Source organism: Haliaeetus albicilla, chromosome 26, assembly GCF_947461875.1.
Source record: "Haliaeetus albicilla chromosome 26, bHalAlb1.1, whole genome shotgun sequence".
Classification (NCBI taxonomy): domain Eukaryota; kingdom Metazoa; phylum Chordata; class Aves; order Accipitriformes; family Accipitridae; genus Haliaeetus; species Haliaeetus albicilla.
In genome coordinates this window covers 15796273-15814043 of record NC_091508.1, presented here as the reverse complement: position 1 = coordinate 15814043, position 17771 = coordinate 15796273, and the positions used below count along the sequence as shown (strand labels likewise).

At 48.1% G+C, this 17771-nt stretch overlaps 1 protein-coding gene across 1 annotated transcript in view; it reads right to left on the bottom strand.

Annotated features, from left to right (window-relative positions):
- The window catches only part of COL27A1 (collagen type XXVII alpha 1 chain), a 163316-nt gene that overhangs the window by 28218 nt on the left and 117327 nt on the right, over positions 1-17771 (bottom strand). The window contains exons 34-38 of the mRNA XM_069771912.1: positions 17321-17374; positions 14792-14845; positions 13082-13135; positions 12243-12296; positions 10635-10742 (exon numbers count right to left, since the gene is read on the bottom strand). Coding sequence (XP_069628013.1) covers positions 10635-10742; positions 12243-12296; positions 13082-13135; positions 14792-14845; positions 17321-17374 — 324 coding nt within the window. The remainder of the gene's footprint in view (positions 1-10634; positions 10743-12242; positions 12297-13081; positions 13136-14791; positions 14846-17320; positions 17375-17771) is intronic.

Genomic DNA, 17771 nt, shown 5'->3' with positions numbered 1-17771 from the left:
AGACAACCCTGAGATGCAGAAAATGTACAAAAGCCTATACATAAGAATAATTAATTCCAACTTCTTTTTGCTGGATTCAAATCAGCTTGGTTAATGTGCCAAGGCACTAAACACTTGATGCTTTTATTCTCGGGGTTTGTACACATTTTGTTGTATGCTTTGGGTTACTGGCTTGCTGAGAAAACAAATCTTCTTTCCAAGCTTCTTCCGTGAGTGGGATTATTTTTAAATGGTGATTTCTCTTTATATACTGCACTCTGCACTACAGAAGCATATCAGTACCTCCAGAAGATGATGGTATTTGTGACCAGGCATAGTGTAAAGCAGTGGTTTTACAAAGTCACATGCCTTTAGGTATGCCAAAATGTCCAAGGAAAGCAAAAAAATTTTCATCTTAGGCCTAGCATATTTAAAATGTCATTGCCAGCTGCAGTAAGGACCCAATTTTATAAGTTTTTTTTTAGTATGGCTGGATGGTTTATTTTCTAATGCAAATTGATTAATTTTTAAGGAAAAAAGAGGCTTTCAGCTGCTGATGGCCTGGCAGCAAAGTCAGGTCTCTTGCATGGCACAGCAGTAACGTTTATTAGGGCAAATAGATGAACAGCCCAGCTTTAAATTCTTAAGACATCAACAGTTGAAATCTATGTTACGACAACAACATCCAGAAAAAAACCAAAGGAAGTCAAATGAACTGCGGAGACATATTCCCCCAATGGAGCCAAACAACAAACAGTGTTAAAATCCAGACCCAAACTTCCCCCGCATTCAGTGATGCTCTGCTACATGCACTAGATCTAGGGAAATGGTTACCAAGACGTGACGCACTGTCCTGGTTCGACTCAAGGGGAACTGTAGCTCTTGGCGCTTCAGAGGATAGCTATGTTTCTGCTTTGCTTGCAGACTTACAGCATGGCACAGGAGGGACGCTCTACGAGGGCACCGTACTGACGAGATCGCTTCCCAAAGCCTGTCTCAGGCAGGTTCAGGATTACTCAGGACTGTTGCGGAGCAGGAGCGTATTTAGAAATTATTTTGGGTGTCATTGAGTGAAGGTCAGAAGTTACTCCTCCCTACCAAAAATGAAGCAGGAAGAAATAGAAGAACCAGAAGAACCAGAATGCAGTGACTAATTAAAGAAAAGAAAGCGACAGTGGTGGCAGGAAAAAAAAATAGTGATAGTTTGAGGCACTGGACACGGAAAGGGCAGAAAAGCTAAAGCAGCAATAAAGGTAGGAAGCATGAAACATAGGATGACCATGCCCGTATTGTTCAGGGCCCAGCCAGCGAGCTCATTTAAAGGGAAATGAAAAAGCCCCATATCATTTCCTACCGCTCAGCAACGTCTCCATATGAGAACCTCTACTTAATAAACTTTGATCGAGAGAAGCCTCCCCCATGGAAGACAGTTCACAAGCACTCAGGAAATTAGTGGGATTATTGGGGTCGGGCATTTGAAGACATAAATGTTTTGGATTTATAAGAAACACATTTCATAATCACTCTGCCTAGCAGTAGTTTGGAAGGGGAGGAGACAGGGCAGCAGCTCCTGAATGAGTATGGGGAAAGAAGAAAGACTCAACTGTTCTTGAGAAGAAAGACCTGATTGTACTGTGAGGTTCAGAGGGCTTCACTGGGATCACTGGGAAGTAATGGGCTCTTGGCCTTCTTGTGGAAACCTGAGTGGTGAGTGCAGGTAGAGCTGGCTGGCTAGTTAAAAGAAAAAGCGAGATGGGGAAATCCTGTAAAAAGATCTCAGATGGAAAGACTACAGCTAGCATCGCTATGACTTCCCTTTCAACTGAATTCCTCAGCTTAAAATGTGGAATCCAAACCAAAATCTTGTATCCCAAACTCTCTGCTTTAGTGCAAATTTTTATCTGCATGCAGATATTGTTCTGAAATAAGCCACTTCTGGTTTTGTGGATGAGGAGGTCTATTTAATTTGTTTTTTCTAAGCAGTCACAGTGTAAGGCAGCAAAGAGAATCATGTACAGAGCAGTGCTGTGTACTCTGAGCCGGTGTGGTGTGGTTTGGTCTGATAGCCCTGAACTGCCATTAATTTTTTGTTTCTGAGAAAATCCCCTTTTTTCCCCTCTTTGCTTCTATTTTCTCATCTCTAAGGAAGCACAGGAGACAAAAGTGCCACCAGAAGGCTTGATGAGTGGGTGGGAAGTGCAGGAAAAGCGCAAGCCCTCATCCCCACTGAGCTGTGAAGCTTTCATATGCGATGACACCAAAATGCTCCAAAGAATTACCCCGTGTTGGAAGCTGACAACTGGGAAGAAAGGAATAGACAGAGCATTTGGGCAGTATAAATCCAATTTACACTAATGAGCACTACTTGTGCTCTTTTTTCCTCCCCCAAATACCAAGGGTTAATATCTTCCTTCTGAAGGACACAGATGCCCTGGGGTTGTGGAAGAGGAGGGGAATGAAATCCTCTCTTGCAATAAGGAGGGGAATCTTGGAGTAACTGCCCAAAAAGTGCGTCTCCTTCGTCTGAGTCAGGAAAGAAACCGTGCCAAGTCAATGGGATTTATTTCAAATTCTGGCTCATTTCGACTCCTATTAACTCTAAACAAAGACCAGCTGGGATCAGCCTGCCTTCCCAAGCAGCAGAGAGACCAGGCAGAGCTGGCTGACTCACTGCAAGGGTGAACGGCCCCTCAGCTGCAGGAGAGCAACCTCGGCTGCTGCAAGCAGCTCTACCCGGGGAAATGGGAGAGCTCTGTGTTTCCCTGCAGAATTCGCAGGGCTCACAGGCAATCCTGGTCCACTCCAAAGGTTTCCATGGATTTGGTGGGCTGAGTCACAGATACCAGAATAGCAGACAAGGGGGACCCCCCCCCCCACAGTAAAATCTCCCAAACAACAAAACCCAGCATGTACCTCTTCATAAAATGGGATGTTTAGACTTCCACAGAAGAGGCTGAACCTAGGGCTATCAGCAATGCACTGATTATTAAAGCAAAAGAAGGAGAAGCTGATTGCAGCTAAGGGCAGAGTTGGCCAGGAATAACAACATTGCTTCTAGAAGGGGAAGGAGAGAGACTTGTGGACTGCAGCTATGCAGAGAGGCACTTGCCCTGACCCTTGCTCTCGCCCTATTCAAAGCAAAGAGTTTAAGCACGTTTGACTACATTCCTGAGCAACTTTATTTGCCTTTGATTTTTGATGCAAAGCAAATACCTGCTTATGGCTTTGCTGGATATTGGTCCATACGAATAATGATACTACAAGGCTGTTACACAATGACACGCCATGGCCAAGTGCAAGCACCTTCAGCTATAGAAACTGGACTCCAGTATAGGAACTGGCCCTGCTGATGTAGCAGCTACTGGAAAGGACAGGCTGTAGGGCAGGAAAAGTATGTTCTGTTGTGTCCCCTCCTCCCGTGCGGAACGGGTAGCTGTAGCTTGGGACATGGATCATGCACAAGCCCAGGAGACATTCAGCTCTGCAGCAAAGGGTCCCTGCCCTTTGACAGGCACAGCTGTCTCAGGAGACATCTACTGAGATGTGTCTGGCCCGTGGGCCAATACAGCCTCTACCGAGCCATGGCACAGGGCACAGGAGTGGGGCTGGGGAGCTCCCAGACCCCCTCTGCCTCTGCCAGCAACCGACCTCCTGCATAATCCCAGGCAAGCCACTTCACTACTCTGTGCATCTACTGCTAACGTGTTATTCGAGGTCAAGAGTAACAACACTCATTTCCTAGCTTAAGGGTGTGAGGAGCTCGCTGTTACCACTGACACACTGCTGGGGTTGTCACAGCCCTCCCCTGCACACCGAGACCAGTATTCTCCATTCCTTCCACTGCTCAGTCAGAGGGTAACCCCACACCTTCCAGCTGAGGGAGTTTAAGAAACTTCTTTCAAGTAAGAGCTCCACAGACAGCCCGTAGACCAGGGCATGAAAAACAGCTTTTCCAGAAAATAACAGCTCAGCACATTATCAAAAAAAGCATAGATTCCTCTACGGAGAGCAGAGATTAAAACCAGAAGTGACTCCAGGATTGTCCTTCGGCAGCCTCAGTGTTTTCAGGGAGCTGAATGCCATGTAACTGATGTGGCGTTGCCAGCTGTCGCTGAGCTCATGAGTTCGGAGTGAATGGCTGGATTCAGCGACAGCAGAGCAAGGCGCTTTGTTGCAGAAAATCTTTGAATCATGTTTTCAGTGGCAGGAAACAGAAAAGAACAAAGAGCAAAAAACCACTCTGGGACAAATTCTGCTGTAAGTGATGTTTGGACAACTTTGTAATAGAGCAGTGTGTCAGATGAGAATGAGCTCCTGCTCTACCCTGGCATTACAGAGCCCAGAAACCAGCCCCATCTCAGCTGTGACCACAGCATGCCGTTTCTGGAGCGACTCTGCTGGCTCAGAGCAGAAGGTCCATCCTGGCCAGCAAGTCGTCCTTCCAGTTCAGGATTGTAGCCTGTAGATGATGGACAAACAAGAACACAATGGGAAGGATGCTGTCCTCAGGACACCATCCAATGCTGCGTGTTGCTGCTGTTCTGGGGAACGATGTGGCTAAGACCATAGCGCTGGAGCCAAGAGCCATGAGTTCGCCCAGCGCTCTGAACTGGGTTGGATAGTGGCTTTATCCTTTTCAAAGCACTGTGAGTTCCCTCAAAGAACCTTCTCAGATCTCCACGCCAGCCCAGGTCTGTCACTCTACCCTCTTGGAGAGCAAACGAAAGGACTTTGGACCTTGTCACGTCACAGCAAAAGGATTTACCAGCCCTTAGAGCTCTCTTGGTCTGCTGGTGCACATCTGCACCACGCAGCAGGGCTGGCACATGCAGCCAGATCTTCTCTGATGTAATTTTTATGGCGATTTATACCATTGGAGCATCTGGCTCAAAGCTTTCCGAGTCCTGACGTGGCTTGAATGACACTGCAGATAGGATTTCAGGTTAAAAAGGAAGTGGAAAAAGAAAAGAACTCAGCTCCCAGTTTTGCTGAACAACGAGGGATTTTCTTGTTTCAGAGCATGTTGTATTTCATTACCTATAGGCTCTCCAATTGCTTTCCTGGAACTGTAAAAACCTTGCTATCAGATGTCTGCCTTGTATGACAACCAGCACATTACGAAAACCACAGTGCACAGCTAAGGAGTGCAGCTGGAAACCCACTGCCTCCCTCCTGCCAACTGGCTTGGGCCTTTTGCACAGCCACCGGTGGATCAGTTGTCCTCCAGGGGAAGGGCTGAAATGCCGTATTTTCTGTAGGTGGAGAGGAGAAGCAGCGGAGGGGAGCACTTTTGGGGGGCTGCTCTCAGGGACCACTTGCCTGTGTCCAGGTTGCTGGTTGCATACCAGTGACTTCAGCCTTTGGCTCTTATCGTCCTCTGTTGCAAAGAGCAGGATTGACTGGCAGCCAGATCCTTTGTAAATGCACATTACTCTCTAACAACGTTCTTCGGGTATTTCAGGCTCCGTGGCACTATCCCCTCATACACTTACAGGTTGGCAGATAAATTATCTTTTTATTTTGGCAAACTGCACCATGACACCTGCACTGCTGATGGATGCCTTGCCAGGGTTCAACCAGCCATTGTATCTTCCAGTCTCCCCACAAACTGTGGAGACATGTCCTTGTCCTGCCTTGCCCATAGAGAAAGTCTGGATCTCTAGCGGGCAACTCCTGCTCCTGCTCCCCACACTGTTGACCCCAGGATCTGCACCTCCAGCCAGTTTCTCTGAATGGAGACGCCCAAATAGTCCCTGGTGCTCTGCAAGGGAAGAGATTTTCAGCTCTCCGCTGCTCAAATGAGCCAACCAGAGGTCAAATGGCCAAGTCCAGAAGAGAGTCAAGATCAAGTGAAGGCAACAAGTTTATATTAGAAGAGGATGGAAACCACTGGGAGGAGATGATATGTGAGACATATCATCGGGAAAGGTGCTCGGGAAAGGTGCACGTCTCTGATGTGATTTTTGAAATCTGAAGTGGATCTTGCACTCAGCTGTGTGTCAGTGTTTCAGGTGCTCTGACTTCTCTCTTATGACCAGAGGGACAACTGGCCCATCTCTCTGCTGAGCAGGAACTGGAATTGAACGGAGCAGTGTGAACTTGGACAAAGTGACCAAATGATAGGGGATACTCGTGTATCTCAGCTCCAGCTGCCTCGAGTCCTGCCAGCCACAGCTGTGAGACTCATGGACCATCTCAGTTGCCAGGTTTGTTTGCTGAAATCCACTGGCTTTGAAACATGTACAAATTACCCCTGGAGACTCGGCTGGGGCCTCCCTGCTTCTTTTGTTTGAGATTTAAAACCACAGTGGAAACCGGTTTTCAGATATGTTAATACTGGAAATGGCTGAGCCAAGTAAAAGCTAACAATCTTTGAAAAATGTTTCTTGAGCACTGAGGGAAGTTTGGTTGTGCTCAGTCGGTAATGTTTTATCAGCGTCGGGATGGCTTTCTGGAAAATGAAACCTTGCTCAGTAAAGCCAGACGTGTCCCTGCTGTAGGAGTTGATCGCTGGGTGAATGTCTCTCTTCTGCACTACCCAGAAAGGCAGCCCAGACAGTTTATGCTTCCTACAGCTTTAGCACCTATGAAGGTGCTCCAGCACATCTCTTCATCTGCCATTTCCCAGGGAGCTCTACGACTGTGCAGACCGAAGAACTGCTAACCTCTTTCCATCCCTTGCGCTGGCCCATCGCCACGTGGTGTGCAAGCTTGTACGTGCCCTGCCAAGTTCCCCAGCTTCTACCTGCTCTGCGGCTACACAGAGTGCTGCCAGCACCAGGCCTTTGCCCCAGGCCAGTATGTGCAAAATAGGCTTAAAATGTACCAGCAATAAAGGCAGATCATTTCAGAGCAATCAGGTGCCTCATTTCCTACATCTGTCAAAAGGACACTTGATACTGAAGCATCATGTTCCTTTAGACATAAGCAAAATAAAGATTAAGACTAAACATGTCCTTGGTGTTAAGGAAAAATCTTCAAGAAGTGGTGTAGCTGCAGGGATTTGTGATGAAAAGGGTTTTTCCAGAGGCTGTCGCTGTTCGTGGAGGCCATGTCTTTGTGGGTCCCCTTTAGTACTGAGGCAGAAGGCAACACAGGGCCAAGTCAAGGTGTAGGAGAAGCTTGTCTCTATGTCCACAACTGCAGATGGGCATCAGCTTCCTCAAGATAATGTGAATCTCTTCCAGAAGCAGAAGAAGAGCTACACACTCCCAGATGGAGGTGAATTTGTTGGCACAGGTAACTACAGAGATCCTTGTGTGTGTGTGTCTCTCCCACTAATGGCACAGAAGCATCAACATCTCCCCTGTCCCCTTTGTAGCTGAGCAGGATATCCCAACAATATTGGAGCAGAAGCAAACATCTCTAGCCCAGGAAAAAGTCAGTGGATCCAGGCAGCAATGCAGTGAAGCACGGATGTAAGGACCTCTGTGTGTCACGCCAGGAGAGACCAAATGAAGATGCAATAGCTAAAGATGAAGTTCTCTTTAAAACCATCTAAACTGAGTATTGGACAGCGTAACACTATCACATCAGATGTATTAAAACCATATGCAACATGCGTAATGTGTAAACACACAGTATCTGCAGCACACCCAAACCAAACATGCCTCCTCCCTGCAACGCAAGTGCCTCCACACCTTCCCCAGGCCATTATTTCCATGCCACCTTACAAATCCCGGACAGGAGTTTGTCACCATTCAACCTTGGTATTTGCCCTTGGGTGAATACCTGCGGGATTTTTCCCTAAGATTTTTTTGTTCTCTTTGCCCAGCAGCCTTAAAAACCTTTGTCCGTCGTTCCCGGTTTTGCTGGGCTGTGGCGGCTTTTGAGGCATGTCTTGCAGAGGATGGGTTGACTTGATATTCCAGCTTCCAATCCTCAGCTGAAAAGGAGGGGGTTGCAGTTATGTCCAGCGCTTTGCATCTCTGAGCTGTAAACTTTATCTTGGCAGAAATCTAAGGAAGGTCCCACTAATGCTGGTACCTTTTCTCCATGGAAGGTACGATAAAAGTCTCAAAGAAAAAATGGGGAAAGAAAAATTATTTGTACTTCTGTCAGAGGACTTCCATCTTTAAATTACCTCAGTGAGTACAGGAACACCAGCCTATATATTAGGTAATGGCCAGGCGTTTGGCAGGGGAAGCAGTGCTATCTGGAGCCTATGTGGGTCTCTGAAAGTCTGCTTGAGTTTAGACGTAAGGATATACAAAGAAGCATGTTAAAATAGTAGATGGAAATATAGCACTCTGCAGTAAAAAAAACAAAAGGGAGTGATTATGAGCAGGAATCTTGGCTCTATTGACTCTTTTTTTTTAATAATAAAACAGAAAACGGCATCATGTTCCCAGGGACATGCTGGCAAACAGCAGGGATGGAGTCTGAGAGAATATAGAGTTATACTCTATAACTTAATATGGCTTTTGCATGATTTTAGTATTTTTATTGGTTCTTAAAACATGCAGAATATAAACATGTGAACCAGCCAGAAGTACAGCACATGGAGGGCTGGGCGCTGAGGGTGGCTGTCCAGCCGTGCCAGCCTGCAGCTGGGAGGGAGCTGGGATACTGGGGACCACCCTTTACTTGTGGTACGGTCCCAATCCTGCAAAGAGCTCCCTGGGGGTACAGGGGGCTGTGGCCAAGGGTGGCCTTATTTGGGGCAGGACTACAGGCTTATTCTGCACATTTATGGTGCTGCACCGCAGTATTAAGCCAATGTTTCCACTTTCTAGTCAAGTCAGTGCTCAAATCCCAACCTCAGCCCAAAAATAACATAAATCCAGCCCCTTTGCTGCTTCCATTCCCTCACACCCTTCTCCCTGCCCTCCTTTTAGCCAGCCACAACGTCACCAAAGGGAAAAATAACACGCTTCAACATTGAGCACCCACCTAGTGCTCAGAGGTACCTGCCTGCCCTGCTGCCTCCCACCCATCCTGGGCAGGGATTTCAGAGCTGCCATCAAACTTGGTCAAACATGGGCTACTCATTCCTTCTGACATGCCGGGGCTACCTGTATGCCTCCTGGAGACATGTGAGGTGGGAGCTGGCGTGTTCTCTGGCTGTACGAGGAATAAGACTTGTGCTACAGGCAAACATGGCCGCTCCACTCAGGCTGGCTGCATCTGACTCCACTGGGCTATTGCTTTGCAGAAAGAGCCTTGCGAATCCACACTTCTGACAACTTTGATCCACAACAATAATTACAACAAATAAATCATGTCATCAAGCTGATAAACTCACCATTTCAAGCAGAAGGGCCTGACTTGGCCTGCAGAGCAGCCCACTGGGGCATTGGGCAGAGCCATCGTTCATCTGGCACCACCGAACAAGCCCCGGGCCAGACCCTGCCTGACTCCTCTGGCCCTGCAGCTCTCATCTCGGAGCCAGAATCACATTTTTTCTTTATACGGCACTAAGATCAGACCTCCAAGCAAACCAGACATGCCTAGGATATTCATTGAGGATTCAGGAATAATTTCCTCCTAATTTCTTCTATTTGTTTTCTATATTTAAGGGGGAAACCTTAGAAAGTAAAACCAGAAGTAAGCAAGTAATTGTCAAGCAGAAGTGGGAGAAGGCAAAAGGTGGCCATTGCCAAACTCCAGGCCAAGGCCAGCTGTGGCAGCCAGGGGAAACTCAGCTCCTCGCAGTCCACTGTACATCCCTCTCTAACGCCCTGCAAGGTGGTCCATTTTACAGATGCAGTAGAGAGGCAGTGTCCCAAAGCCTATGGCAGACCAGAGAAGTGATCCACATCTCAAGTGGGTATCCTGACTGAAAGACCAAACCATCTCTTGGATGTAGGTTTTTGAAAAAATAACATACTTTACAACAACATGCGCAACAAGTCACATCTCAGATGACCTCCTGCCCTAAGCAGTGTCCTGGTTCACTGCCTGCATCCCACTCTCAATCTTCCCCCAGGTGTTTTGCTGCAACATGGCATGCCCTGTCACAGTAGTATTAATGTCTACAGTAATTATTGCCCTTGTCAAAATAAAGAAAAAAGAAAAAAAGAAAAAAAGGGAAAAAAAAGGAAAAAAGGAAAAAAGGAAAAAAGAAAAAAGGAAAAAAGAAAAAAGGAAAAAAGTAAAAAAGGAAAAAAGAAAAAAGGAAAAAAGAAAAAAGGAAAAAAGGAAAAAAGGAAAAAAGGAAAAAAGGAAAAAGCCTATTTATTTCTTACTAGGGTTTAAATGCAATCCAGCCTCTCAGACACAAGACTGCAAACTTTCTTTTGTCCTCATACTGCAAAAGGATCTCGTCTCTTCAGACGAGCTGGTTTGCCTTCTGCAGCCCAGAGCTCAGTGTGTGCCAGCTGTGCGCCAATGCCTGAGCTGGGCAGCACGTGCTGCACCTCTGCGCTCACGCTGCAGCTCTCAGGAAGGTTAAAGTCGTCTTGCACGCACGGATTTAGACAAGAGCACGCAGCACTCTGCTGATGCTTTTTAGGCAAGGTGCAACTGCTAATTTGGAAACCAGAGTGCAGGTGGCCCTGTGGAGAATGCAGGAGTTGTGTTGGGCCAATACCCGTACCCTGGAGATCTGAGATACACACAGGGCTGCCCATGCAGCTTGGGGAGGAGAGAGCTAATTGCTACAGGAAACCCACGGACCGTCTACGGGGGCGAGCGGGCTGGTTTCGCAGACTCACTCGGACACCTGTGATGCCGGGATAGCCAGGAGGCCCTTCTTTTCCCTTCAGTCCTTCGTTGCCTTTTTCTCCTTTCTCTCCTTCCAGGCCTTGCTCTCCTTTGTCTCCCTGTGGAAGAGAGGAGGGTGGGAGCTTTTCATACCCACACAACACATGGGCCACTGTACATGGCTCTTGCAAGGAAAAAACCCACCACATAATTAATATTTCAGGAGTCTGAGAGGAAGAGAGCCTGCAAGCAAAAGGATGAATGAGCATGAGTCATAATACACTTGACATTTAATAAAATGAGCAAAACCAGGTTTCTTTTTTTTAAAGTCTCTTGGCTGGAGGAGAAGGAACTCCCCCATTACACAGGGTAATCTGAACCTCTTTGCTTCTCCTGCAATAAGGCCTGAACCTCCCACGTGAATGAGACAGGCAGACAAGATCTGAAAGCCTCACTTGCCTCACCCAGAAGCCCTGAGCTCAGGATGCTGAAAGATTTTTCATGGGACAGGTTTGTCTGGAGCAGCCACTTGGCTCTTGCTGTCAAATGGGAATCAGCCCAGGGCTCAAATAAACACTCTGCAAAACAGTGTCATCTTGCCCTGTGAAAGATTTGTGGTCCGAGCAGTAGGTATCATGTCAAATCACTGTTCTTATACTTGATAGCACAAAATTTTATGGAGACAATCAAAAAGGCCAATTCTGTACTGACAGCAGCACCCACACTTGTGCAACCAACCAGCCTTCACAGAGTCGTTTTCCACATGCACCTGCATTAGCGGGAGCACAGCAACCTCTTTTCTGGTTAAACAAATGCTCCTGCAGTGAGCAGCGGCTCTTCTACTGTCCAGAGACACATTCGGGTTGGAAAGATCTGGTTTGGTTCAAGGGCTCTCGGGGACAGTTAGCGGTGGCAAGAGAATACAGAAGTCTTGGCTGTCTTTAAGGAAGAGTCTTTGGTACAACATTCAGAGATAAGCAGAAGTAGAGACACATGGCAAATAGTTTAACTAGAACGAAGCAATAAACTGCATTGTTGTGGGACCAGCTGTTTTTTCTTTCCATGGAACAAAACTGTTGGCCTGCTTGGAAGGGCTAGCTGTGCAGGGACAGAAATCAGTCCTGTTCCAAAGGCAAGGTAGCAAACTCACAGCAGCTAGATACAGAGTGCAGTGCAAGCCCTGAGCGAGCACCTGGGGCTTTGCCAAGAGGAATGGGATCTGGTTTCTTTACTTGCAAACAATGTTCTGGTCAGTGGTGCAGGCGAGAATGATGGACAATTCTTGATTTCCCCTGCCAGGCCCAGGAATTCCTGATTAGTTGGAAATTTAATCTGTAAAGACTCAAATAAAAAGACAAATTGTTGGAAACTAGATTTTGAAGAACTTGACCTTTTTGGAGGTCTGATCAGATGCCAAAAATGTGGGCAGAGGAGTGAAACAGGAGGAGTCCGTTATGTGTGCTTGCAGAAAAAAAATCCTTAGAGGGAGTAGGGCAGAGGCTTATTGCACAGAGGACCCAATAACCCCCTTTGCTTCAACGTGGCCCTGGGAGTTACGGGAGCCTGAGTGCATGGAGATGTGTGTGAGAGCCAAAATGTGCCATGAGAGTGACGTTTACCTTGACACCATCCGGCCCGGGTGGCCCACTGTCTCCTTCCAGCCCTGATTCTCCCTGCAACACACAAAAGCAAGCACCATAAAAGCTGTGCCTAAATATGCTTTTTTCCCATGCTTTCTGCAGCTGACTCGTGGCAGTGAGCCGGGCTGCAGCGACAGGAGCCCAGCCCTGAACTTTGACATGTGTCCTATCTCATACCCGAATGCTGAACAAGCTTTTCCTGGAGAAAAAGCATGAATTCAACCTCTTGCTTTATTCTTAGCTATAGTTTCTCCTCCACAGGCCCCGCTGCTGGCCTGCGGGAAGACCTCCTTTCCCTGTGTTGAAAAGTGGGCTCAGTCTGTATTCATTTAACCCGGGGCTTCCCCATCCTGCTCCAACAACTGACCTTAGTCCTGAGAAGGGACAAGAGCCACTACCAGCTTCAATCCGTGCATTCATCCCGTCCCTGGCTCTCTCCCACGTGTGCATAGTGTAGCCAGTGTTTCCCTGCTTAATGCCCGCCTTCTGCTCCTGCGTTTCCCTGCCCAGTGCAGACTGCACCCTCCCAGTGAACAGGACGGGTCTGTTCCCACACTGCCCCTTTCATACGCGAGGTTGTCACAGCGCTCTGCAAAGTGGCACTGTAGCATTTGGACAGGCTCATGTAGGCTGGTGAGCTCAAGCTGACGGGCTCTGCAAGGAAGGTGTTTCCACCACCCGCAGAAGAAACAAGGGCCATAAGGATTATGGGATGCCCAGAGCAGGGTCACTTTGCCCAGGCTGTGGGTGAACAGGGAACAGAGCCTCTGAGGAATGGATAAGGCACAGAAGCCCCACCAGAAGCCGACCGTACTCACTCTTTGGCCAACAAGGCCTTGCTCTCCAGGGACTCCCAACTGGCCAGGATCACCCTAAAAAGAAGGAACCACAGACATGGAGACAAGCTGTTTACTGGTGATGAGTGAGCATGAAGCACTTCCCATTGCACCCCTCATTTTGACTCTTTCTTTCCTTCTCCTACACAAACACCTTCATTTTGCAAGGGGGTCCAAAGGACAGGTTGGCATCACTGGCGCCTCTGCTCATGTAGGGCCAGCACACACCTCACAGGCTCTGTTGCAATGATGCTCGACAGGACAGGGGTCAAGGAGTAGTTCGTGCTGCCTACAGCTGCAGAGCCAGAAAATATTCCCTCAGCATGGCCCTTTGGCAGAAAAGCAGCAATGCTGGTTGCAATGCAACATTGCAGCAGACACAATCAGAGTGAGGGAGAAGAAAGCCGGCAGCTCTTTGAGCCCCAGCATGACTGAGGAGGGTGGAGAAGAACCTCAATTTTTGATGGCACCAAAATGAGTGAACTGAAGGTGTTGGAGCTGGCAAACAAATGGATCTTGGCAACAGGCTGTGAGGTTGCAATTTAACAGTGGGGGTGCAATGGCCATAGGGCAGCTACCTCGCATGTGTGTCCATCCAAGTTAACCGCTTTGCAAGGGAGAGAGCTCAGGAAATGCAGAAGCATAAGGGGAAAAGGTTTCACCTATCCATACATCTTGTCCCGCAGCAAGCTGGTCTGCAAGTGATAACTGCCCAGAGCAAGCCCAGCCTGTCCCAGAACCTCCCAGCTTAGGAGAAGGAGCAGCACGGGACTCTCGCTCCCTGACTCCCCAGCAAGGACGTGCTGCATTGACGGTGGGTAAAGGGGTGTTTGTGCAAATCATCGTGTCCTGTTCCTGAGGAGGGCAGCCAGGAGCACGGGAGCTGAAACACTCGTGCAGTATCAGGATGCCAAAGGCACGGTAGGTCCAGTGAAGTGTCAGAAGATTTGCCAAGGAAAACATGGCAAAGGATGGGGCTGGGGGTAGGGAGTGAAGAACAGCAAGGAGGAAATTGCATTTAATCCCCACATAGAGTCTGTCCAAAGTTCTGCACACAGGAGTGAACCTTCAAACCAAGCGGAAAGGGGGTCAGGATAAAATAAAAACCCTTCTGAGCTGCTCAGCACAGGGATCTTATTCAAACAAAGAGATGGTTTTTATAGGCCTTTCCACGTGGACAAGAAGGTGCATTCATGGCTCTGGAGCAGGGCACCCTTCCCCCATAACCATTAGGGGAGTTCAGTCCCCACAGAGCTGAGGCTTGCAAACTGTGGCAGGACCTTGTATGAGGGTATTTTTAAGCTTGGGACCTTCCTAAGACTCTTCTTGTTTCAAATCAGAAGCTGTCTGGATCTCTGGGTCTTGAGGACTCCCCTCTCCACTCAGATTTTGGATCTGCAAAAGAGGCGAGCTTCATTTCCAAGGCCCTTCACAGCTCTTGAGGCACCAGATCCCTGGGATAGTGCTTCTCCCCAGCACTGACAGCCTCCCCCTCAGGATGGTGCTCAGAATTTGTAAGCAAGGGCTTAAACTTAACCTGATTTTATTTTTTAAACTTTTATCTTTTGTTGAATACGCTGTCTGCTTTGGCTGCTGGAGGGTGAACCTGCAATGTTACTCAGTCCTGCAGGAACAGAAGTTACTGTTATCTCTCTGGTCTGACAGAGAAATTGCACTAAGAGTTTTTCTTACCTTCATGCCAGGTTCACCTGCAAGGCCAGGTTGTCCTATTGAGCCAGGCGGTCCCTGGAAAAAAAGAAAAAAAAAAAGAAAAAACCCATTGTAACGAAGTAGAAAGCAAGATCAAAGACATAATTCCTTTAGCAGAGCCCTCCTGGGACAGCAGAGCCCTGGTTGCAATGCAATTACTTCCCCGGAGTTGGCTCAGGGTACGCAGCATCAAAGAGGCCCAGTACCCCCTCGTGCCTGGTTCCTGGGAGGGCTCTGCTCGTCTCTCACTCCTCCTCTCTCCCCAGCCCTGTGGTAGCTCCCCAGCCTCCTCTGCCAAACACCTCTCTCTAACTCCTTCCAGCCCCTCTGCTTTCTGAGGTTAGTAACCATGCTGGGGAGCAGCACTGGGACTAGCTGGGAAAGAAGGGAAAAGGTCCAGAATGAGACTTGAAAACCCTTCACAAGGGTCCAGCAGGTTGGCTGATACAGTGGATAACAAAAATGCTCAGCTGTGCTCTTGCTCCCTCCTCACCGCTTCCTGCAACCCCACTTCTCCGTTAGCTCTGATGTGAGCACGTTCTCCGCACCACCAGTCTCGTTTGGGTTAGGGTTAAGCATTAACACAGCCTCAGGGTTTGCAGGCACATTGAATTGCCCTGCCTTTGCAGGAGCAGCTGCCCCAGGTGACACAGCTTCGAGCAGAGCCATCGGCCCCATGGTCCCGGAAAGGCAGGGACACAATGGTGTGGCCAGCTCTGGGACAGCTAAGGGAGCCAAGAACAGCAAGGTTACACCAAACCCTCCAGCACAAACTGTGGTCAGATTAGCTTTGACATCCATCACCCACTTTCTCTGGCTAGCAATGGGCCAGCAAACATCCTAATGTCAATGACTGGGCTCAGACCAGAAATCCATGGCCCAAGGCTGTTGCCAGGCTATATTAAGTGAAAGAAAGAAGTTGGCAGATGAGATAACATGGCCCTATCTATCTGAGCATAGACCCTGGTAGAGGGGCTTGGCATTCCTCAGAGCGCCAAAAATGAGTGCCTGACCTGTAAAACTATGGGAAGCGAGATGGAAAGACAGAAGATGAGAGAATGACCTTGCAAACTGTTCTTACTCAGTGTCCAGCTGCCATGCGCAGCCTTGCGACAGAGGGGTCATGTTCATTAGCTGTCTTCAGTACCAAGATCAACGGGGAGCTTTAATCTTTGTACATTTTTTACTACCTCTGGGAAGCATGGGGAATGAGAATCTGTAAAACAAGCCCAAAGATGGGACAGCAAAGCTTGTCTTTAAAGGATTTGAGTGGTTTATTTACTTATGGTATTTGCTTTCCGGACAACAATCTCCCTTCTCTTTACAGTTGGGAATAGAAGAAAAAAGAGCACAGTCAAGGGAGCACTCTGCTACCCAGGGAATAAAGCCAGTTCCTGGCTTGCTGAAATGGATTCAAGCAGCGGAGGGAGCAGGGTGTGTGTTGGGTTTACGAACAAATGGTCAAGTCACGCAATGAGAAAAATCAAGCTCCAATGAAAGCAAAAATCCTGCTTTGGTTTCTCCAGAGGTGCCAGTGCAGAGAAAGGCTCCTGGAACAGTCACAGATTTGAATAAAGCTCTGTACTTTCTTGGTTGGCAACATCCAGAGTGGCTCGGTAGCAGCTTTCCAGCTCCCCAGTGTGGTTTACCACGCTGAGAGCTCTCTCCATCCAGTCTAGCAGCCATGAGAATGGAAACTTTCATGACTCATACACTTTGCAGTAGACTGCATTAAAAGCCACCTTCACTGCTGTTTTCACAACTGAGTGAAACATCATGTCTATATTACAGCTCGGGATCTATGGAAAGGAGCTACCCAAGGGCAACTGGCACATCTGGTATAAGCAGCCAAGACTATAATACTTCAAGGGGAGTGAAATCAAGCCAAGACTGCAGACAAGTTAGGGGAAAACCATGGAGGCATCTCCTGCACTCCATCAGGGCACTGTTTGGCAGCTGCTGCTGCTTTGGTTACGGTGTGTTTGTGCCACTGCTTCATGGCAACGGCAACCCAAAAGCACAGTCAGCAGCAAAGGCATTTTCTCTGAGCTTCTTCCATTGGCTGCAGCGGCTTGCGATGGGACTGCAGCAGCAATCCAGGTGGGCTGACAAAACTGCGTCTTGTCAGCAACAGCACCAGTAAGGGGGAAAGAAAAGACGGGTTTTCGGTTTGAATTGTTACTGTATTTGGTGCAGAAAGGTGGTCCCTGGTGTAGTTGTAGAGTCATGCCTGTGACATGCTTGTCAGTGTGGTCAGCTTTTAAATGTTTCTCTTGTTATGAAGATGGGTCTGCACATCTACCAACTCAGTGTCTATGGGCTGTGATAAAAATGATGCTCAAATTTCTGATTTTCACTGTTTACTTTGGAAGTTGACTTTCAGACTTGAGGGAAATCCTTCCGCTTGTGTCCCCAGGTGTGGAAAGATGCACCTCTGCACATATACTCGTCCCTTAGTCCTGCTACTCTCGATGCAAGGGGAAAACAATTAGGAGCAAAGATTAGACCTACCTTATGCCCGATTTCTCCCAAAGGCCCAGGTGGCCCCTGTGGTCCTTGTGGACCCTGAAATAGAGACACAAGGCTCTTCTCATACAGCTGTTTTCATTTCTGAAGGGCCATTGCTTCCATGGCCTCTAACATAAAACACCAGTTCCCTCCCACATCACAGTGGAGCTACGCAGCATGCAAGAGATTGCCAGTGAGATGAAGAGGCCAGCAATGGGTGTGCTGAGGCACCTTAACAGGCAAACAACAGCTCAGAAGGCCCTTCATCTTTCTGGCTCCCACCTAAAACAACTGCATTTGGCAACCTGAAAATGCTTGGTTTATCCTCTCCCTTCACAGTCCAGGTCAGACATAGACACAGAGAAGAGGAGATGACCCCTCTTCCTGCTTTGGTGGTCCTCTTTGCCCTCCTTGAGGTCTGTGTCTTCACCTGTCATCTCCCAGTTCCTCCCCC